This window comes from Nesoenas mayeri, assembly GCF_963082525.1.
Source record: "Nesoenas mayeri genome assembly, chromosome: 3".
In the NCBI taxonomy this organism is placed as follows: Eukaryota; Metazoa; Chordata; class Aves; order Columbiformes; family Columbidae; genus Nesoenas; species Nesoenas mayeri.
Window position 1 is genome coordinate 62,659,180 of NC_137544.1, and position 24,367 is coordinate 62,683,546.

General features: G+C 38.2%; 1 protein-coding gene across 1 annotated transcript in view; it reads left to right on the top strand.

Moving 5' to 3' along the window:
• The window catches only part of ADGRG6 (adhesion G protein-coupled receptor G6), a gene marked incomplete at its 3' end in the record, with an annotated part of 103,078 nt that overhangs the window by 31,275 nt on the left and 47,436 nt on the right, over positions 1-24,367 (top strand). The window contains exons 2-5 of the mRNA XM_080342692.1: positions 5,867-6,208; positions 12,116-12,736; positions 17,717-17,785; positions 20,692-20,775. Of these exons, the coding sequence (XP_080198818.1) occupies positions 5,867-6,208; positions 12,116-12,736; positions 17,717-17,785; positions 20,692-20,775 (1,116 nt within the window). The remainder of the gene's footprint in view (positions 1-5,866; positions 6,209-12,115; positions 12,737-17,716; positions 17,786-20,691; positions 20,776-24,367) is intronic.

Genomic DNA, 24,367 nt, shown 5'->3' on the forward strand with positions numbered 1-24,367 from the left:
TCTTATAACTGACTTACAAGTCACTGAGCAGAGCCTTACTTTATGTCCAGAGTGAATGATGTGACACCTCTCTGCAATTAATATATTCACATTTTGCACACAAGTATTTCTGTAGGTCCTAGATCCTCTTCACAGCTGAAATTATTTTTTAAAGTGAAGATAAGCTACTGCTGAAGACTTTGCCATGTGATAGCTGTTCTAGGTTTAGTGTTTGTGTCTCATTAGAATAACATGGTTTTGTTTGTTCTGTAGCCATGCCAGCCCACCCACATCTTCGTGGTTTGGCCCTTCCTCTTGCTTGTTTGCAGGTGTGTTCCTTGCTGACCTCATTCACTCATCTATTTGGAGTCATAAATACATTTAACATAATGTTTGGCTATGTTTCTGTTATGATATCCTTGAAACAGAAAAAAAAAAAAAATTGCTTCTTACGAAGGAAGACTTTTCCTGCCTAATATTTATTGAAATATGTATTTTTTTTTTGTGCTGTCGCAGTAGACTGTTGTAAGGTTTCATTTCTATTTTGAGCTTTGCCACAAGCTTGCAAGTGCCTACATCAGGTCACCTCCCCATGCTTCTCTCTTACTTCAAAATGACCATCCTTGCAAGTGCTACCTTTTTAAATGTATTTGAAGTGTTTAAGGGTTCTCTGATGTTTACTTGAAAGCAAATTATAATTAATGCTGTACTGGTTTTTTTAGGTCTAAAGTGCTAGGTACTGTAGCTAAGATTCTCTGTGGTTTAGAGTTGGCCTAATTCTGTCAGGAAAGGGAGATTTTATTGTTCATGTGAATAAAACTAGAGTTAACATAAACCGTTTTGGTTTGTTTTCTGGTAATTCAATTCCAGAGCTACATAGATTTATTTTTAAGGTATTTTCATATGAGAGTTGGATGCTCTACAGGGAGAACTAGAGTTTGCTTTCATGCCAAAATGGAATTCAGCATTATTCTGTCTTACTTTCATGAGTGAGCCTTTTAATGGATTTTGTAAAAATACCAGTAGTGTTAATTCAACCCACACAAGCTAGCATTGATATCCTGTGCCACTGCCTACGCTTATGTAGTCATTTACACTTCTGTCAGGTGGAAAATGCTGTACAGAAGGCCAGCTGCATGCTACAGCTGGAAAAAGAAAAACCCAATGCGAGGTTTAACTTAGTGTGAAAACAAACTGGATAACACATGAATTGCAAGAGCAGACATTTTTCCCTAGAGACCCTGTTTTCTTTTGATCCTAACCTTCACACACTTTAGATCTTAGGGTTGAAATAGGCAGTGTCCCAAGCTGGATTGCTTTTGCTCTTTTAAAAAAATTCTTGGCTAAAGATGATTTTTTTGTCCAGCAATTCTCCAAGGTTAGGTAAGAGCAGAAATTAAAGCAGGTGGAGAGGTAGAAGTCAAAACTCATGCCTGAGAAATAAGTGCAGAGTACAATAGGGCAAAGGATGAGGTTTTGGGGGAAAATGATGACAACGAAGAAAAGCAGAGAAGTATGAGGAACTAGAGGAGAATCTGAATCTTAGCACAGATTTTGGAGGCAAGGGCTGGAATGTATTAGTCATATAAGAAGAAAATAAAAAAGAAATTAAAATAAAAAAGAAGTACAAAGGTATGGCATGTGGTTATACACAGACTGTTTTCTTTCCAAATCCGTGCTTCTGCTTTGTAGCTCTGGGTCTGACTGTGGCTTCAGCTGCCCACAAATGGCTTATGGAAGTCACTTTCAAATTATCTAGCTCAGTGCCTATAGATGTCTTCATGAGTTCAAGTGGTGGAATTCTGTTCTAGGAACTCTAAAGCAACAAAATCTCTTGATGGGGTCATTAATTTTCTTCTACAGGATAAGGTTTTTGTGTGAGTGCATGTCTGTTTGAATGGTGCAATATTTAATGTCATGGTCTGTTTCCCTTAGCCGCTTAGCTTTAGGACAGTCTTCAGACAGTTCAGCATCATATAGGGAAGAGCTAGTACAGAGTACTTTCCTCTTCATAGAAGTTAAAAATTATATATGTGAAATAGGCAGGAAACTCATCGAAGACAGGGAATGGGCTCATGGTTAGGAAAATTGGCAACCATGGAATGGGATTCTATCTCTGCCTTTACCAATAAATTCCTATTAAAGACGGCCAAATGACTTTGACCAAAATTTTCCATTGGTCCCTAAGTATTATTTTTTGGATTTTCTTCAGTGGGCCAGATTGGCAGGCTGCTCTCCCAGCTGCAGTTTAAAGTCATTGGTAGTGTGCTTTGGACATATAATAGCTGTACAAATAGTAAGTGGTTAAGGAAAATCGGTACTGTCATTTCTTAGATTGTGAACCCAAAATCCATGGAAAATTTGCCATTTTTGCCCAATATCATAGAAACATAGGAGGGAAAAAGCCATTTCCCCTACAGTCATTTTGCTTTCTGAAGTCAATTACCATATGCGAATCACTTAAGTAACTTGAGTGAGAGCTCTAACATACACCAGAGGAATTTATTAATTTTTCTTTTTAGCATGGTGTCGAAGTGTCTTACTAAATACTTAATTATTCTTTTATTATAGGAATTATCAGTCCTACAGGGAAAAAATAAGTTATAAGGAAATGAAAACCATACTCTTCATGGAGAGAAATGAATTGCCTAGAGAAACTGTCAGTTTAGGAAATGCTGAAATTAAGTGCCTCATTTTGCTATATGGGTAGGGTGATCGTTTTGGTTTGGGAAAGAAAAGAGGGGAGAGAAAAGGTGAAGGTTTTTATTCGTTAAAATATATTTAAAGAGTGAATTTCCTGTGGTCTAGGGTAATAAAAATACTTGACAGGGAGATTCTGTGTATGTGGGGTTGCTGACCAAGAACATCACACATAAATTTGTTCCCATTAAAATCAATAAAATATCTCAAGTTGCTTGCAGAAATGTTTGTGGTCTGTATTGCAACAAGTATTCAGTATCCACAGTTCAGAACTGATCTGGGCCAATGAAATTGCAAAATATTTGTCAGCTTTGGCTGACAGCCTAAGGTTGCCACAGCAATTTTTCTCTTTAATGAGTAAAATAGGTGGTGTTTATAGAAAAATAACCGTCTCATGAGAAGCTGTGCAAAAGGTTCCATTCAAAACCATTCTGTTTATATATAGTTTTGTTGTTTGTTTTCTTTCTTTTTGCTTACTACCGTGGACATTTGCATCAAAACAGGATATTTCTCCTTCAAATTGCAGTCATGGACAGAATAGCTACTATGCCAAAATGGAACCAACCCACTTCAAAAAAGTAAACTATCTTGCTTACCAAATCTGTTTCTTCTGTGTATGTAAAGTTTTGAGCACTTATTTTCCTACCTAAATTTAGGGGCTGTTTTTTTGTGTTAGTTCTGTAAAACCAACAAAACAATATGGATATTATAAAATGAAAATATGTGAAAAGACTAAATTAGTAAAAAAAAAATGTAAATAACATTTATGTTTTAGTGTTTATAGTCATAGACATCAGGGATAAAAGTATTTTTTGACAAGTACTGATGATCTGGGGGGGTTTTACATAGTTTAGAAACAATGATAAATACTCAAGAGAGAGAAATAGAAGAATTGAGTTCTATTTAACTGATGGTGATCAATAGAATTAATTAAGGCAGGCTTTTCTTGAGAATGTCTGTGCTCTTTCTGATGGACAAATTTGACTTTTCTAGTCTCAGGTTGAATGTAATATTCTACCAGTTTGAGAAATACACTTTTACTGACAAGTGGCATGGTTTTTTTGCTGGTTCAGCAATGTTTGATAATGCCCTTAAGATTTATTTTAGGAGTCCGAGGCTGAATGAGTGTACATCAACACACATGTTCCTATATGTATTTACATCACTTAACAGCTTAGTCCCTGGCTTCAGGTGCATCTGGGTGCACAGGGAAATCTCCTGACTGGCCAGATAGCTCCGTGTCATTTATTTCTCTGGCAGGGAAGAGTAGGAGAGTGGGTGTGGTGTGCTGCCAAATCCTCAGGCCCTGTAGCCCTCATCTAGCAATAACGAAGGCAGGAGGGTGAATCACTGATCCTTCCAGCTGGAGGCGGCTCCAGCCAGAGCCATCTCTGCCCACCAAGGGCTCACTTGCCCTGGGCTAGGAGAGCGCAGTGGCTTGTGGCACAGAGTGTGCTTTTCCTGTTCCCCCTCCTTTCAGTCCTGGGTGGTTCTCTGAAAACTGATAACTGCCTGTGCAAAATCCACTGCATGAAACCATCATCTTTTTGTACAACTGCAGGATTTATAAGTAAATATTCCCTCTCTGGTTAATAAATGGAACAGGAGGGTTTCAGGGCAGGTGAACGTAGTCCTCTGATGGTAGAAATTTGCAAAGAAATTACGAGTGGGAAGACTCCTGTTTGTAATACACAGATAAGTTTTCTGTTGTCCTGAGTGCTGCTACTTCCCAAAGCTATCTGCAAATCTTTCAGTGTTTTTTTCTCATTTGAACAAATAAACATCACACTGATCTTTTGTAATGTAACTAGCCTCTACTTGGCTCTGAGAGCCTAATTAATTAGTAATCTCTTTACTGAGTTGGGGCCATATGAATTCATGATTAGTGAATAAAAAGTATAAAAACTCTGTAAAATACATCTTGCAAGTCTCCCTGTAGACGTAAACAGCTTTTTTTGCCAAACCACTTCACAAAGTCAGAGTCCATTTGCTCAGACCAAACACCGTTTGAATGTGGCTGAAGAGTATCAGGACCCAAGCAGTGGAAAAAAACATCAAGGGCACTTCGGAGAAGTTTGTTGCATTTATCCTTATTTTATAGCTGCTCCATATGTAGTTTACACATCACAACTCTTTGAGTTGCTTTTAGCTTGGGCAACTAATAACACGTGTTCACATTGTCCTGTTTTTTCATACTGTAATACTTGATGCAGGATTGTGGCTTAATGAAATGTTTGCAAAGTAATTCAGCATAAGTGTGCCAGTTAGTTTCCTTCAATGTTTGTTGGTGATATTCACTTCCCACCTCATTTGTTCCGTGCTGCTTTGGCAAACTGTTACAGATTTTAGCAGCAGGCAGTTCATGGTAATTATATTGTATAATACACCAAGTAAATATATGATAAATGAGGAAATGTAAACCAAAGAAGAAACACAACCCTGGGGAGTAACTGGGCCTGAAATTATCATGGATAAGCACAGCAGGTGAGTATGAGGAATAGATCAACAATTTCTTAGACCCTGACTGCCACAAATATGTCAATGGGTGGTGAGTCAGCATGGGAAGAGTGCAGTAATTTGCTGTTGATTCAGAAGCCAGTTGGTCACTGCTACACTTCTGGGTGATGTGAAGAGCATTTGCCAGAAATGCTGCTGATTAACTTTTGAGAGCTCTGCAGAGCTGCTGCTTCTGCTGCTCCTCGACCCTTCTCTTGTGATGCTGCATTCCAGGGACATTCCACTGGAAACAATGGCATGGCACAGAGCTGCTGGAAAAGCCACCAGTCAACATCAGACCAGCAGCCAGAAAATGCAAATGATACCAGTCATCTCTTTAGAAGCTGCAGTTTAAGAATTCATTTGCCTTTCTGAATTCAACAATGTTGCTTTTGCTTTGCCTGTGTCAGGTCAACATACATAGCAGCTAAATATTTTGTGCACAAATGAATATTTAGCAGTATAATTTATATTTATTTTGTGTAGGATTTATTACATAAAATATTATTTTGCTGTACTATTCCTCCAGCATTTTGTCCACTAGAAACTAGGCCTTTTTCTGCCTTTCTTCCTCCCACCTCTGTTCATATTTTTCTGCATAGAAATACATTTAGATATTGTGTTGATGATTATTTGCCTGTTAAGTTATCTCTCTTCCTGACTTCCAGCCTTTCTCTGTCTTTATTGCCAGCTCATGGATGTTATGACTGTAGGATTGTGCTAACTGACCCTTCTGGAGTTTTCACTTCTCCATGCTTCCCCAGTGATTATCCCAACAGCCAAGCGTGCAAGTGGATCATCCGAGCACCTCATGGATTCATCATCCAGCTAACATTTATTGATTTTGACATTGAAGAAGCTCCAGGCTGCATTTATGATTCACTGACATTAGACAATGGAGAAAGCCCAATGAACCTTTGTGGCATCACTGCCAAAGGATTATCCTATAACTCTACCGGAAATGAAATGATTGTGTCATTCAAAAGTGACTTCAGTATCCAAAAGAAAGGTTTTAATGCCACCTATGTACGAAGTAAGTAAAACCAAAGCATTTCATGTCTCTTAGAAATGTTAGAAGGAGATATGTCCTGTGAGGACTAGAATGACACTTCTCGAAGGAAACTCATCCTCCATGAGAAGGGAAAGGACGCGGAGACTGCAGGGTAAAACTAGAGTTCTCTTTTATGTTTTCTTAACTGATTTATTTTTCTTTGGATGAAAATAAATTGTCTTCTTCTGGGACATGACATCAAAAGAGTTAGAAAAACTTTTCACATGCGAAGATTTCAGGCCTAACATTGCCTCTCTCTGGAGTTTTATCCTGGGGAGTTTGGAAGGAGGGCAAGTGTCTTCCAGGTCAGGGTACCCGCAGAGGGACACAGAAACCTAAAGGAGAGCATGAGAGGGGACTTAGTTGAGCCAGAACCAAGTCCAGCCCAGACCTCTGGCCCAGTTTAAAGCCCAGCAATGAGGAGAAGTTTGCAGAGAAGGGAGAACTTCTCAGGGGTTCTTCCAGTCTCAGAACAAACTCCCAGGGATGAACTGGCACTGCAAAACAGCTACCTTTGGTTCCAGTTCCTTGACATTTCTTTGCCTTCCTTAAATACATAACAATGCTTAGAAGCCCAACAACTGAAAAAGGAAAGAAAAAACAAAACCACTCACGTTTTTTTCATCCAGAAGGGTACAAATAACGTGTGATTAATGTTTGTTTTGTTGTTTAAAGCATTAATTAGAATTTGCTGAAGGACAGTGAGGTAACAGGACGATTGCTTACAGGCCCCATATGCTACTGAACATTAATTCCACTTCAGGCTTATAGTTTATAATTGTATGCTCTCAGTGGGCTTTCTTTTTGCTGAAGTCACACAGCTTAGACTGAGCATTAGTATTGCATTGAGCATTTATATTATTGTAACACACTCATGGTCTGTTGGTTGGCTGGCCGCTGTAGAAACACAGGGCAAGGAGGTTTGCAGTTATCTCTTTAGTCACAAGCATATCTTCCTCATGATTTTTTACTCATATATTTTAAAATAATTAAGGTAGTAACCTACAGGAACCATAAGGCAAAAGTAGTCCTAATTACACCAGAAAAAATTTGTGCCCAGAAAAGAAAAAAGGTAGTGTCATATCAGAGGAACTAAAAATACCTCTTCCTACTGAGGAAGAAGCTGATGAAATGAATGCAGTAATAATTCTGGGAGCACCTTTTCTCTTCTGAAAGTGGAAGCAAATTTTCTGACAGGTTTCTGTATTTGAAAACAGTAGCTCTTGCTGTATTGCAAGAAGTTGTGAAATCAAGTGGATCATTAAACACTATATGCAATCAGATTATGCAAAAATATTAATTTTTTTATTCCTTTTTAATATTTTAATATCTAAGTATGATTATAAGGGATAAGATGACTTACAGTTGGAATTTAAAGATGCAACATAGTCAGAGAACCATTTGCATATAGTAATGTATTTTTGTGAAACCTCCATGCCATTGCATTCATGGATAGCACCACTAAAACTAAATAGTCTTGGAACATATCTTTTCATTTTGAATAGGAATACCACATCCCAGTGTGAGTAAAGATATCAGTGACCTTCACCAGTGACTTATATTTTGATATTTCACAAATATATTAGTTCAGAAACTGTGTTAAGGTTTGCTCATAAACATCTAGATTAAGGCTGCTGAATTTTGTGTCATTACTCTGATCACCTGAAATCTGACTGATTTTGACTGTAGATGCCAAGAGAGCTTGCTGCATGTACCTAGGGCAAATTATAACTATATTCTGCTTATTACCCATACTTGTGCAATTATACTGGGTTCAGAAGATAGTTACAAAGATCAGGGCAATGTTTAACCTGGCAATGGATACAGAAAAGCAGCATGGTAAAGGGATGATAAAGTATTGCTTTCAAGTTGTAAAAGTATGTAGACAATAGGATGTCAACGCACACACACAGAGAAATTATCACACACCTGCAGCTCTCCATCAGAGAGATTTGCACACCCCCTCGCTTCACATCCTCAAGGGAGTTCAAAGCTCAGTTGTCAAGCTGACACCATTGTTACTACTATGAACATGATAACTGGGCAAAATCATTAATTTCTCTCAAAGTGAGGGGAACAGTGTTATATGCATGTTTTCTTTAATTTCTCAGAAATTATAATATGTAAATAATAAGTAGTTTGTTCTGTTTTGATTTTCACAAAGTAATGCAAAGTTGGAAAGTAAAGGGCTGTTCGAAGACACATAGCAATTTGCTATCTAGAAAAGGCATTTAAAAACACATTAATGGTACATCCTAACATACAACATGTACACAAGACAAAAATATATGTGGGGAAAGACAAATAGAGAGTAGGTGAGTTTAGGGAGGGAACTGGCTGAGAACAGAACAGCTTTTGTGTGATTGCACAGATTTATGTAAGAGCAGTCTGAAACTCAGTTTCACAGAGCACATCCTGTTACCCATAACAAGTTGGCTGCCTGCATCAATGTTGGCTTTCCAGGTTGTCACCTCCTGCAACACACTAACGGCAGATGGATGGGCCATATCCTGAGATGCATTAAATGAACACAGCTTTGCTAGTCTTCAGGGTATTATGTCAATTTACACCAGCTGAGGAGCTGGCATGTAAATAATTTTCTAGTTAACTGTGTAAGTAATCACTCCAATGATGAGTAGAAGTTGCTCAGTCACCAAAAGGAGACGAAGGCGAGCCAACAGACTTCTGTTAGTACAGAAGTGCTTGAGCCAACGTCATGTCAAATTAGCACACAGTTGGGTAGTACTGCAGTAGCCCAGATTAAAAGCAACATTCAGTGTGGCAGTAACAAAACCCCTCACAGGTATTTGGTATGTAGATACTTGCAGACCTCATTAAAGTTGATGTATTTCTTCCAGCATCAGAGAAAGGGCAGAAGAAAGCATTGAAGCTAGGAACAGCAGAAGCCACCACTCAAGCATCAAACCATGCTGCAAAGTTCATCAACAGACAGGAATACAGTTTTCCCTTCAAGGGATTGTAAATTACAGTCTAGGGACTCCTGTCTTGCGTATGTGTGAAGGGGTGCATGAGATGTGAGACAGTGAGCTGCAAGTAAGTGAGGAGCTCTGAAAAGCAAGCAGAAGCAGGGTTCACATCATCGCAGTGCTCCCGTAAAAGCAGATGTGAATCTCAGAACAGTGAGCTGCCTGTTGCTGGTTATTCCTGCTGTGTCTGGGCTGCCAGGACTTTTGTACATTCTTCATGAGTAAATAGCAATGTGTCCAAAAAGCCCCAGTTCATTATAGTCAAGTTATCTTCCTAACAGAAATAATTTAACATCATCCTGAAAATAGTCTAAACACTTGGATGGATATTCCAAGAATATATGTATATTTTTCCTCAGAGAATAACCAGTTTTTCCAGTATTAACATCTGAAATTCATCAGTATGATGACTGGCTGTGCAACAGTATTCAGGAGAGAGGTCTGTGCTTAATGTTGATGGCGTGATTCTGGTTTTTTCTCTACATGAACAAAATACTTCGCAGTTTTGTTCTTTCACAGTATGGGGAAGTTGCCAGTGGTTAAATCTGTCAGATGAGTACAGCAAAGTTGACTAGACTTGTTCAGCACTGGAGCAACATCCTCCCTGTTTATTTTTCTTCCTATACTGTTTAAATGTGGCCAGGTGGTCTATAACTCTCCTGACCACCTTAACACAGGCTGGACAGTGCTCATATGAACTTTCTTCTTTTTTAAGTCTTGAATCCTTATAATTCTTATGGAACACTTTCCATGTTACATAAAGAACGTTACAGTATAATTAACCCATGAAAAAATGCCTCTATTTTCAATGGAGAGTTGAACACATTTTCTATCTATAAAATTGTTACAACATACTTTTGCCCTTGGAAAAAAAAAATTATGAAGTAAATCCAGTAACTGTAACAGCCCACTATTTATCTCTCTTCCCTCCCATTCTTCAGCTGCTGCCTTGGCAGTTAATGTGCAATGCTTTATGTTATTTTTACGATATAATATATTGGTCAAATTATGCACTTGTGTATATCCAAATAGGGTAGTTTTGGAACTCAAAGTCTTTGCTACACAGAATCTTTATACCCCGTATATCTGTCTCTTTTCCTGACTGTGGTGTGACAGTCACCCTTCCTGTGCATGTCTCACCCTCTGTGAGCCAACACAGGCAGGGCGCAGGAACAACAGAAACCATGGATGAAGTGCAAAGAGTAAATTCATTTTTGCCACCTCACTAACTGGGGGATCTCTGAAAAAGCACCAAAGCACCCAGGCAGAGGTACACAAATGGGAATACAGGCACTGCAGAGCTTAGTCCTTGCTAGAAGATCCATGAGCCAGCTGGTTTCACCTGTGTATCAGGGATTCATGAAGGCGCAGTTTACTACACTGCTTTGGTCTTTGCCTGCTGTAGAGCAGGAATTTCAAGGATGTCTGATAAGGTGCCTTCAAGAGTTTCACAGGCTTATGTTATCTAAACACAGAAATTCTATTTATGAAGCACACAAGGCTTAACAGTTAGTGTGATGTATGTGGTTTTCTACACCCCAGCTGCACTTGCTCGAGCATATTCAGAATTCTCCTCCTCACCAGTCTTCCATTATATTCCCATAGCTTCTCATATTGAAAGGTGTGTATTTCATTCTGAGAAGGGAACAGATATAGTAACTAATATATGTGCTGTAGCATCACTTGAAAATCACAGGGTAGTCTAGAGATTAACTACTGTGGCAGTTATTCTTCAGGTCAAGTAAAATCCATTTTCACTTCTAGCATATACACTGTGAAAATGTGTAAAAGAGGAAGCAGACATTTGCTGGAGGTGTGATCTACCACTGAACTGCAGAGCTAGAAGTAAAACTGATGGCTGCTGCAGTATGGTCTTGTTGACCTCGACGCCTTTGCATGATGGATAACATGAAATTTCTTTCTGTGGAGAAATCTACTAGAGGAATTTTGCTGCCATAAATATACCAATAAAACTGAGCATATTGACACTTTATTTTGAAAAGTCACATTCTCTAAAGTTGAGTGAATGGACCTGTCATTAGTATACTCATGGAGAAAAAGCATATGTGGTCTGATACTCTTTTTCACAATTGGTGACTACCATTTTGCCAGTGCAAATGAGAATACTTAATAATGGTTAGAGATAGAGTAATTCTGCCCATGCAGTACATATTTGCAAGAGGACTAGCAATTTCTAGATACTTGTGCAAAATGCAAAACTGCTGACCCAAATATTAACAAATACTGAAAAGCCTGGATATAAATATTCATAAACACATGACTGCAGTATTTAACCAGGAGGCTGCTGGGGGCAAAATGAGAAGATGCCTAATGCTTTGCAGAAACCCTTTAGCTCAATTCAGGAACAAAAGGCTTCATTCAGTTTGCCAAGGAACGTAATGGGGGCTTTCTTCTAGAGAGATATTTAAAAGAAGCAAGGCCTGAACTTCGTTGGTGTAATGCAGTCATGCAGACAAGTAATTAAAATAATATATCTTAAAAGCAAGTCACTGTGTTTTTCAATTAACTGGTTTATTCCATTGCCTAATGTATCCCAATTAGATGAATGAGTAGTAATTTTTAGAAAGTGAGCTAAAGCAGAGTTAGAAGTTAGTAGGTAATACATCCTAATATTGCTCTTAATGCGACTTGAGGGTTTGATATCTGTGTGTAGCGCAGCATTCTCCATGCTGTTGAAAAGGAACTCTGTATATTTTCAGTTGAGTACACTCCCAAGCCGAATTCCCCTTCATGCATACTATTGGTATATTACAGTGATAAAAAACACCTGATGAATGTTTGATTTAATGGATGTTACTTTAACCCCTGCTGACAGTCTGCCTTTATTTCTATATGATTTTTTTTTTTTTTGGTTAATTTACTTATCTGCTCTTGGTTCTAGTTGCCGTGTCTCTGAGGAATCAGAAGGTCATCATTCCCCAAGTTCCTGATGTCGACACTGTGTCCTTGGCAGAGACTGTCTCAGTGCCAGAGCTCAGCCAGTTTACACTGTGCTTTGAAGCCACCAAGAGCAGCAGCGATGACAACGACGACTGGAAGGTTTTCTCCTACACCGATTCTTCGTCAACAGAATTCTTAAGCTTCGGGAAGACCGCAGAAGGCCATTTTCTGTTCATCTCAGACACACAGTGTATCCTTGGGAATGCATTGCCCCGAAATGCAGAGTTCTTCACGGACACCTTTCAACAGCTGTGTGTCGTAGCAGATAGCTTCGCAGGCAGTATAGGTGTCTATGCCAAAAGCACCTATCATACAGTGTACTGTCCGGGTATCTTTCATAAAGCTGTCCCTGGAAACGGGAGGCTGGTGCTGGGTTCTAACAGCAATGAAGTGAGCTCTCTAAATGGGGACATTTACAACTTCCGCCTCTGGAATTTCACCATGAATGCGCAAACACTGGCCAACCTCAGCTGCGATGTGAAAGGAAACATTGTAGACTGGGAAAATGAATTCTGGAGTATTCCAACTTCAGCACTGAAAGCAGAAAACAATTTGAGTTGTGGTGAGTATGCCTTGGCAAATCTTTTTTTGCTTCTTTTCCCCTACACTTCTGCATTGTGCTGAATGTATCGTATACCAGCATGGAAGAAAAAAAAAGGAGCTCCCGTGAAAGAAAAACAGCTAGGTCTTGCCTCTCTTAGACTTCAGTTCAGCTCTTACCACACACAGAGGCTTTGAAAGGGTATAGAGTTAATTCCCTAAAGGAGCAGAACAAGTCCCCTAAGTATACTGAGTTGTTGCTTGAAAAGATCTGCAGATCAAAGTTTTTCCTAAACAATTTGTTTATTGGCCTTCTAGTAATACAAAATGGCGATAACAGGCAGGTACCTGCTAGCCTCAAGTAAGATTACAGTGGCCTCTGGAGAATAAAAAGTGTGTTAACTAACCATTTAGTAAGTGGTTTTGTACCTGCCCCTTGGCCCTTCGATTAGCCAAAAGGAGCACTTCCTAGCCTTGTGCTGTGTGTGCAGAGCCAGCAAAAGCAGTGGCAAAACAACAATGCATATGAGACAGAAAAGTATACGAAAATATTAAATTAAAGAAGGCAGACAGGAAGGAAGAATTTTAGATCTTTGGGTTTTACCTTCCTGACAACATATTGTCGGTCCTTTTTTAATTGGTAATTACTGAAGGTCTGTCTTCCTGTAGATTACTCCAGATGATAAATGTTAATACTTTGTCCAACCTCTTCTTATTTCATGGCTCAGACATTTGATTCTCGTAAGTGTCCACATGTAATTTTTATATATCTATACGTTATTACAACTGGTCAACCATTTTTTCCTGGAACATTTTTTTCCAGGAAAAAAACAAACAAAACAAAGCAAAACAGAACAAAAAAAACCAAACACACACCACCACCACCAAAAAAACCCCAACTTACTGAGAAATCTCTGTGAGTTTGGACCAGTATTTTAGTTAAAAAAAAAAAAAAAAAAAAAAGGTTGGTGGAAACTTTAGAGATATTTGGATAGCTATAAAATGCATGGGGGAAAATCTGAATCATGGCCAGCAGTAGCCTATATATGCATATATGATGCTAGTGAAAAGTCAACTGATATCAAACTTCATGTCCACAGAGTTTGAGCCCTCCTATTGTAATTTAAAAAAAAATAAAAATGTCTAGTAAACTGATACAAATTTTGGTTCTTCTCTGAACCACATGGGGTCTCTTCATAAGTGATGGTGTCCTTTCCAATTTTACCTTCCTACTCCTCTGATACCTTACTACTTAATAGTTTAAACATAGTTTAAATACCATGAATATAAGTGTCTCCTGATAGAGCATCTGTCAACACTCTGAGCATTCTTAGCTTAAAACAGAAGCTGGCATCAGTAAGGTGTGCTAGTTTCTGTATCTAACAGCTCATGACGGATTAAGGTGGCTAAAAAAACCATGTTGTTTGCTTAAGTTTCCTCAAACAGAAAAGTGAGGTACTCATTCACAGCTAGGCTCACTGGGACAGCTCTCAGCATGTCTCTGCTAAAAAGTTTAAGCAACACCTCTATAAAAACATGAGCAACTAGGTGCCTTCACCCATCTACCTGAACAAAGAAAAGGCTAGTCTAAATATTGACTGGGACTGCATTCTGGACACAAAAGTTATTTTTCCATTATTGCTAACTGATCTGACAGAAAATAACTTCCTAGAAACTGTTACTCCTCTTACGCCATCATACCATGAAGGATACCACAACACTTTCACTAAACAGCCTACCAAGACCTCTGTAAAAGTTGTGGTCTCATTTAATTTTGAATGGAGTATGGGTCTTGTCCTTCTTTCTGTTAAAGACTGTACAGTCCTGTGACACAAATGTAGTGTCATAGCTCTGGTCATAGAAACAATACACTTATTTTAATTCCACAGCTTTATTCTTTGGGATGTCATTATGCAGTGTTTTCCATATAGCAGAACATTATTTTAGATAAAATCTATTAGTGTTTGTATATTAGGCCCAGGTGTCTATGCAAGCAACCTAAAATGTATCTATATATAAACACTGCTATTTCCTCTAAGTAATTCACCAGTCTTTTTATGTTGAAGGAGTTAAATCACATCCTGTGATACAGACCTCCCTGAACCAGAGTATTTTCTGAAATAAAATACTGAATGCAGTGCCATTTCAAAACTGGTTACAAATCCCAGAGATGGAATTGTTAGAATGTTCTTGCCTTCTTTAATAAAAGCCTTCGTTGTAAAACCAGCCTTCAACAGGCGAGTTGATGAGTCAGACTATCAACCATGAATAAGCCACTGACAGTGGGGAGATGACTCTGGCTGATTAGGCTTCATTCAGCAGCAATGGAAGGATTTATGCAGAAAAGAGGTTTTCTCACAGCCCCAGTAATGCTTCCCTAGGAAGTGGCATGTAACTTAACAACAACCGAAACAAACAACAACAATAACAAAACAAACAAAAACAAAGCCAAACAAAACAACAAAACAAAACACCACCAAAAACCAACAACCAACCAAACCAACAACCAAAAAGAAAACAAACACCAGAAAAACGCCATCAAGCATTTAGCAGTGATATCAATGTATCTGTGCCTGAACAGTGCTTACATTTTCCAAGGGGCATTATTTTGTTGTTTTTTCAAACAAAGCTTTTACAAGTAGTTTTATGAAGCATAAAAACACTTGTGAATTGTTCCAGATAATCTTTTCATAGTTTTACCTTCTCCTAGTATATTCCTTAGACTAATGTTTTCACAGCTGTGCAGTCATGGTGGGGTGTTTCTGGAAGACTTGACAGAATTCTGTTTTTATTGCTGTACCTTCACACGGCTTGCATTTAAAGGTATATGTACACAGCCTGGGTATCCGGACTAATTTAAAAACAAGTAGCCTAGGTAACAGTAGTGGTGTAACAACACCAGTTCAGAGCTCAGTGCAGGCAAACTGAGGAGCATTCATTCAGTTTCTGGTACTGATCTTGGAGCCTGCACTGGCTACACCTCTAGCAGGGTAAGACCTACGCAGTTTAAGGGTAACAAGGCTGCACATCTGTCCACGCCTGCAATTGTTTTTGCTTCATGTACACTTCGTATGAGTCCTTCATTCCCAAAGGCCAGAGGAGTTCTTATTTTCACTGGCAGACTTGACTGAGGGTGGGATCTGCCTGCTTTAGGCAGCTAATTGATGTTTTAGGCTGAGCTAATTGCCTCCAGTGATGTTTATGAATAGTGGAATGAAAAGGGCTGTTCAGAGGTCAGTGCATCTCACACTGGAGATGTCTCAGTGAAGTGAGAAGTTTTTTGCTGTAGGAGTTCCCACTCCTCTACACTGACTATAAAGAACGTCTAGCATGATGAGCAGATATGGATGTTTGAGTTTTAGGTATTTGAAGTGAATGAGCTATATCACATAAAGTGTCCATAATACAGGTCCGTATCTGCCATTCACATTACTGACCATACCACTTGGCTTCATAAAGTAGCTTTTGCCGAGTATCTGTTTGCATCTAAATCCTTATATTTTCTTTACTGGACACTGAGGGAAAGTCTAGTCTGGCCAGAATTCAACCCCAATGCAACTTAAATAGCTTATTGAATATATTCACTGAAAATAATGCTCTTTAAAGTATATAGTCTTCTGACTTAAGTGTTTTATAAAGTTGGATTAGCCTTTTTTTAGTTTCACCAAATAAACTAATGATTTTTTTTTTCTTTAAATACTCGCTGAAGAGAATATGAATGTCCACAGGTTTTCCTAGCTGACTTTCAGGTGATCTTTCTGTGACACAGAACCAAGAGGAAATAACTCAGAGTATGTTTTGATATTGACTGTTTAATGTTTGCAAATATATTTTGAGGAAATAAATCTCACACAGGAGGTAGTATGTTCACTTAGAACATCCTTCCTGTAGTTCATAGGAAGTGTGCCAAGGAAGTGAATTTGCCTGTATCTCCTAATACATTTTAAATAAATAAATAGAGAAATGCTGAGTTTTAATACTTGTTGAGGATCACATGTTTTAAATTCTGCCCTGTTCTTGTCAGCAATACATGTAATCGTATTTGTGGTGTGATATGATTTCTGTGTCGAGGCCTTGTGTTTCATCTGTTCTTGCATCACAGGAAATATTTTCCCAGCTATCTTTACAAGCTGATGGGTGGTGGCTCCTTAACTTTATGGAAGGATACAATGTTTCATGAGAGAACCTCATTGAGTCAATACAATTCTGAAGTGGTAAAGCAAAAGTCAAAAGGGCAACACTCCCAGTAGGTTCAGATTATGCCATGCTCTATGGCCCCATTATTTTCAACAGAATGTGCAAAAGCAGCTGTATCTGCAGCCGAACTGCTGGGATACATGAAGTGTAATTAATGCAGTTTCATCAGTTCTGTGGCTATCCTTATATGCCTTGTTTTTGTCTCCAGATCATCAAAGTGTCTGCTTGTTGTTATGAATAATTCAGTAGAGCTACAGACTTAAAACATTATCTGCTTACAAATCATGCATACCAGAATATTAATCATGTCCACGCCCTGGGCAGAGGAACAAGTTTAATCACCTTTTATCTGGTTGGCATCTCTCGCAGGCAGATTACTCAGAAGTGTATGGTGGGTAACCTGTGCTATACCAGTAGAGCTCGGCTGCTTCTCCAAGATGCATGTTATTACCCATGAATATTGCATAAGTCCTGTGCCCATACTGACCCCTCTGCTTTAAAGCCGTTCCACAGAGTACACGCAAACTGCATTCATTTAATGGGATGTTATTTAGTGAAAGCTAAGATAACCTGGGGAAGATAAGTGAGTGACTGTAAGTTGCAAGTCAGCGGGTTTCTCATGGTTTCCTCAGCCACAGGAGAAAATGAAGACACATAAGTCTTAATAGGCAAATGGCAATATCAGTTTTGCCACTGCAAGAAATTAGGAAGGGGACTGTGTCACTTGCCAGATATATTTTGAGACATGGTAGTTTTTTGTCCAATAGCCAAACCTTTCTAATTATTTTACTTTCTTTATCTAAAGGCTCATACCTAATTCCCTCTTCTACAATTGAACCGACCAGTTGTGCAAACCTGGGAAACCTTTGCCAAGGTAAGAAACACAGGTCATTTTCACAGTTTCATCTTTGGGAAATTTCTGTTTTCCTTGGGTCTTTTATTCAATTTTTTGGTTTTATTTTTGTTTCTGAAAGAGTGAACTGTAATTAAAAATAGAAATAAAATTAATCTTCAAGAGTGTGGGTGTCCAGTATGTAAAAAAATGGAAAAAAAAGTGATTATTCCCTTGATAATACATATTCCAAATAGTCTTCATTATATCAAAACTGAATTAATCAAATGCTTTCTTTTCTTTCTCCACCTTTTCCTCCTGAACATTTCAACAGTAAAATATTAACCAGGATAAGTAGGTATATCTGTAAATAAAAGATGAACAGATGTAAATAAAGGAACTGACTGTTATTCATTTATTTCTAATAAGTTAGTTTGAGGCTAGGTACTTTGAGATTAGCAGGTAAAAATTTAACATCAAACTGCAAAATCCAGCAGCTCTTAGTTAATGAAACACTTGTTACAACACTAAGTGCTGGTTTAATAGTGTAAAAATCATCACATAAAGGAATTTTTAAGGTCCTGTTTAGAGGCTGAAGTTCTATAAATATGCTTGACATGAACAACACCATCTCATTTCCACAATACCTTTGTGAACACTCAGCTGCTAGTGAGGTGGATCTATGCCAGTAAGAGATCTATGTCAGTCTTCAGTTTACTTCTCCCAGATTTTCCTGAGGTAAATTTGGTTCAAGGTCTTGGATCATATTTTACTGGTTTCCACAAAGAAAGTGAAATTCCAGTTATGTCCATAATCGGATTTCAAACAGTAATTTTCAGGCATCGTATTCACAAAGCACAATATGATCTAAATACTACTCGAATAACTTAGGTAAAGGTGACAGCAACAATTACTCAGTATTAGTCTTTTTATATGTAAAGGGTAATATAGCCACCATATAAAGATCTTTGTGTTTTCTCTTGGAAGAATTTTGAGAATTTTTCTCTATCAAAATAACATGGTGTGAAAAGAGAATATCTTTCATTAGGTCAGCTAATATGCTAGCAGGATTGGACATGTTTTCAGTGAAACAAGCCTGTATTTCTAAAAGCCTCGTCCTTTTTTCCAGCTTTATTAACTTGTCTAGTAGAAGATATTGCCTCTAATAAAGTATGCTACCTTTCAAGTTTGCCTCTCTTAATTTCTTAGACCATCACATCTTCAATAAACACTGAGTACTTTCACAAAGGTAATATTTCCTTCTCTGGAAAGTGTTTGGTCAAGTGTCACTGGTGTTCCGTGTTCACCACTTTGGAAGTGGGAGATCAGATTTATCCTGATCAGATCAGATCAGGAGATCAGATTTATCCATCATCATCTTTATTGTCATAATATTGAAAATCACACAAAAGAAAAGTCTGTCTGTATGTTTCTGTAAGCACTGCAGACTTATTTTGGATTGAGAGGCCAGTTTGGGTTCTTTTTTGTTTGTTTGTTGTGTGTTGTGCAATAGCACCTGTAACAGAATTTGTGGATACCAGATTATATTAGCTAGACCTGATGAAAGAGCCATTTTTTCCAGTATGCTTGGCAAATATTTTCATTCATTGGAAGATGTTTCCTTTAAGTATTGTCTGGAAGATGCAATCAGTAAGAAGCCTTAAAACTTGTCTCGCAAACAGTGTAGCTCTGAAGTTATATGAAAGAAGAGCATTTTCTGTTATAGGGTATCACTTTCCCAGTTAGAATGAGTTATATATTCACTTTCCCAGTTAGAACCTTTTTGATGCAGCCTCCCAACTCTTCCTTCTCTTTTCCCAAGATTCTTTTTTCACTGAAACGTGAACATGAACCTGTTCCCTAAGCTGAAACCTGAGTTTACAACTTTCAGACTCAAAAGGTTAGCTAAAACAACCTCACAAAAAGTCAAAAGTGCAATTTCTTGACTAAAATATAATTGCTTAACCTTTCCAGGTTGGTTCTTGTTCAGAATCTGCAAAAGGTGTATAACACTGTGAGATTACACAGCGCAAACCTTCATATTTGGAAAAGAGTTTTCAGGAAAAAAGAAATCTATCAGTGAGTGGATTTGCATTCCCTGGGAGTTACTAGATGAAATTAAATTATTTTCCAAACTATTCTTTGAAAATATAGTGGCTTGATCTTTTAATTCGTCTAGAATGTATATCCTTCCAGTCCACTGTGGCGGAACTGTGCAGTTTTGGTTCCTCACTCTGAATTTGAAAAGTGTTCTAGCTAGTTCTCCTGAGGAACATTCGCCAGGATTGTGTGGGATGAATCCTGCTAGTATCAGTGGGAACAGTACAGCTGAGTTCTTACATGATATATATTCCACTCCCATTATTCCAAGTCCGATCGCAGTTCTCTTCATTGTATGGAGCTCAGTGGAGTTAATTGGATCTTTACATGGGTGTTTTACTTTCACATTTGTTCATCATCTTCAGTCCCTTAGTAGGGCCAATTATTCTTTTCATAAGCCATATTTATAGTGTACGCATAGTAGAACTTATAAGATCTATTTTCTGGTCTTTGCACAGCTGTTTGGATCTGAAGTTCTCATAAGAGGATTTTGAATTTATGAAAGCAGTATAGGACTGATCCTACAACCTTTCACAGAATCACAGAATGTTAGGGATTGGAAGGGACCTCAAAAGATCATCTAGTCCAATCGCCTTGCTGGAGCAGGAACACCTAGATGAGGCCACAGTGGCAAAATTTCCGCTGGATTCAGTGAAAGTAAAGATTGCAGGATTGGGACCCCAGTTCATATCCATTCATCACCTTGTGCAGAAAAAAATATGTGTTTATTTAACATTTATGGCATTGTGTGTAGATGGTTTCATTTTACATTGTCATGCGTTGTTCCCATTTTGTCTTACCTCATTAACATTCATTCAAGTTCACCTCTTTCTCATCTTTATTACCAGCTACTGTAAATGCTACTACTCCTACACCACCCACTGTCACCACTAACATGCGCGATACTAATAGAACCGATAAGCCAAACAATGGTAAGAAATCCTGTGTTACATTTTTCCTTGTACTGTGTCTAGAGCAAATTTGTTGTATTTTAAGGTGTGTTTTCATACTATCATAATGTCAAGGGTCATGTCTCAGTTCTGATCTCATTTACATTGAAATAAATCAGGAGTAACTTCACTGGGCCATGTAACAATGGTGTAAATGAGAAGAGAACCAAACTCAGTGCTTATTTGTATCCTGTTTACCTGGCTTTTGTATGCAAGGGACTCACTTTGTGTCACCGCTTTTATTTACCCATGCAAAGAACATGGGAAGGGACCAGTATTTCTAAAAAGGGTCTGAAAAGAATCAGGCTTTTGAAATGTTTCAAACTGCAGATGATGAGGCACTGCGTAGGTCCCGTCTGTGCAGCCAGGGTGGTAGTAAGCTGGGATTGTCTTTTCCTCACTGGTTGGGAGCAGGAGCCAAGTGAAATCGTTCCTATGGAGCAAAGCCACTTCCACTGAGTCAACAGGAATCTTTCCACTGACTTCAAGAAGAGCTGGATTAGACTTTACTAGGGAAAATGTTGACAGTATCAGCTATCATTTACTTTACGTTTAGAAAGATTAAGGGGAAAAATAAGGTAGTAAATGAGCCTATTATTAGCACAGGAAAAAAGCAGGGATATCTTTTGAGGTTTTCTATGATATCACTGTTTCCTAGAGCCTAAGCATAATTTTGTGAGGTGCTGCTAAAATATTTATTAGTTTGTTAAAAATAGTTTATAAACATTGTTACTAACACAGAGATAGATTTCTGCAATTTTCAAGATATTTGTTGTAAATATTTTTTTTTTTTTCAGTGTGCTCCAAGTAAAATAGAACCTGTTTACGGTTCTTTCTGTGTTGTTTTTTGGTTGATTGGTTGGGTTTTTTGTATTGTTTTATTTTGTTTTCCCTAAATGCATCAGTTGTTCTTGTAGGAATTGAAATTCTTAGAGTATTTTTTCTCTTGGCAGATCTTGTACATTAGTAATCAGGCAGTACGGTAGTTGTTGTGAAAGAATTATATCAATTCAGCCTGTTTGGATTTACTAAGCTGTAGAATTAAGAAGAAAATACTGAAAATGTCTTCCAAATTGTGATGTTTTATTTTTGTGGAGCCACTCACTCCATGTTCACCATAAGCAGTTAACTCTTTTTTGTAACTATAGAAGGAACTGAATGCCTTATTAAAGTTAGTATGAATAAAACCTGGACAATTAAGTCCTTTGGCTTTGAAAGTCCCAAGAGAAGTAAAAAGACTAAGAAAAATAAGCCAAGTTCATTTACATTACATGCGAACTAAACTTTCACTCAGTTAACTGGCATAATTTTCCACTCTTGGTAAGCTGATTTTTAGACAAAGAGCAGGCAGCCAAGAACAGACAGTTAAGATGCATATATTTTTCTTTAATCCATTAACTATGTGGCTTACTACACACAGACCTGCAGGAATTCAGACTTCCTGCTACAGTTATCTTCAGAATGAAGAGAAATTCACCTGAATCCTCCCATTCACTACCACAGAGGCAGCAAGAGTCTAAGATAGAAGGGGTCAGAAACATAGGAATTATCTCAACTCCAATTATTTGGCCAGTGAAACAAAAGCCTCTCCGTTTCAGTAAAAACTCAGCAGATGAGAAGCCAGTGAGAAAAAACACGTACAGCTTGTTTCTTCCAACTGTGTCCACATCAGCTGCTTCTGAGGAGACTGGCAACGGTACCTTGGCTTCTTTTACAGAAAAAATCGACCTAGATAATACTGTGATGAATCAGTTACTGAATGAAAACATTTTGAATTATTCTCAAAGTTCATTTCATGGCACTTCTGATGCAGCAGACGCTGTTACGGAGCCTTCTGTGAGTGCAGCAGTTCCTTTTCTTCAAAACAGAAGCCCTAATGTGGAACTAGCGCTGGCTTTGGCAGATGGGACAGTTCATTCCGACTCTGAGTCAGCGTTCCGCTCTCCCGTTACCAGCAGCACGACTAATGAACCCAAAAAAGAAACCCTGTGGATTTCATCGTCCAGCAGCAGCAGCACAACCAATTTAATGCATGTGAGCAATGTCTTGGAGCCTGCGAGTTGGTGGAGTGGGACTGTCTTTCATAATCATATAACTTCTGACATTGAAGAAGACAGACATCATTCTCTTTTTAGCTTACCTGTATCACCTACAGAGCAGAAATCATCATTCCAAAGAAGTAGGCTAGATTTGCTAGACTTCACACCTGAAAATTTTTACCTGGAAATGATGGAAGGCAATGCTAATAAGAACCCTTTTTCTGTCTTAGCAGCAAACAGTGAATTTCAGTTTAGAAAATCTATGCACATTAAGGAACATCCTTCAGCAGGCACAACAAATTTAACCTCTGTGGAGACTCCACCTGCAAAACGAACAACTTTTTTTCAACACTTAAAGAAAACATACACAAAATTTATGCCTGACGTCCAATTGACAAATTCAGTCCTAGGACACAGTAGAGAACTAATAACATTTTCAGCACTTTTGGTAGGAACAGGCTGGACAAGCTCATCATTTAAGCATGTTTTAATGACAATGCCTGTTTATCAACAATTGTCCACTGATGTATATTTGGGAAGTGACAGCACATTTATATCTAATAGCAATTACTGGTCACATTTAAAACATTCAGTGCATTTTCAAAAACCAAGTGAGACCTTCAAATATGGAGTACTGGAGAACAATTTAGATACATTTCACTATAGTAATCAAAATGAAGACTCAACTTTTACCATATTAGAGCCAGAGAATGCGAATAGAGTTGGCAGCTCCTGGGACTTGGGTTACTTGGATTTTCCAAGAAAATATGTAGATATTTTTCCCTCTTTAACAACACGCTTCTGGACTGTTTCCTATCATTTGAAAGAAGTGTCACAAGCGTTTCCTGGGAAGCCAGCAGAAAACTGGTGGCTCTTATTCAATAAGCTGCTTTCTTCACCAACAGAGAGATTGCCATCCATTAGTTCACATGCTAAGCCTGACAGTATCTCTGAACAAACTTCTGCCATTAGATTATTAGGTAACAGAGCTGAAGAAATTAACTTCTCTAGCCATGCATCGGCTTTGGAAACACAAGTCTTTAGTTCATTTATTCCAGGCCTTTCAGAGAGAATTTCACAAAGTAATGCCAAGACAATAACCAAGTTACAATCAACAGTGAACTTTGCAAACCTAAACATATCTTCAAACAGGGAATTTTATTTTGATTTTCCTTTCCCTTCCCTGGAAGTACCTTTGAGTCAACACTCTATACAAGTAGAGGTAAGTCCCTCTGATAAGATACTTGCAAACTGCACAGAAAAATTAATAATATTTGGTAGTTTGCACACACAAATTGGAACTGACAGAGTAAGAAATCAAACCAACATGACCTTCCTAAACAGTATGCAGCAGCTTGTTTCTGTCCTTCCAACACATTCAGGAACCCAGCCTTCACATTCAAGGGATAGCCATGCTGCTTTCTTGATCCCCACACTAGCTGAGAGTGTGGTGAATAGTACAAGAATGCACCGATCACTGCAGTCTCAAAGTCTTGCAGAGAATGATGCTGTGATAAATAATATTGATAAAGCAG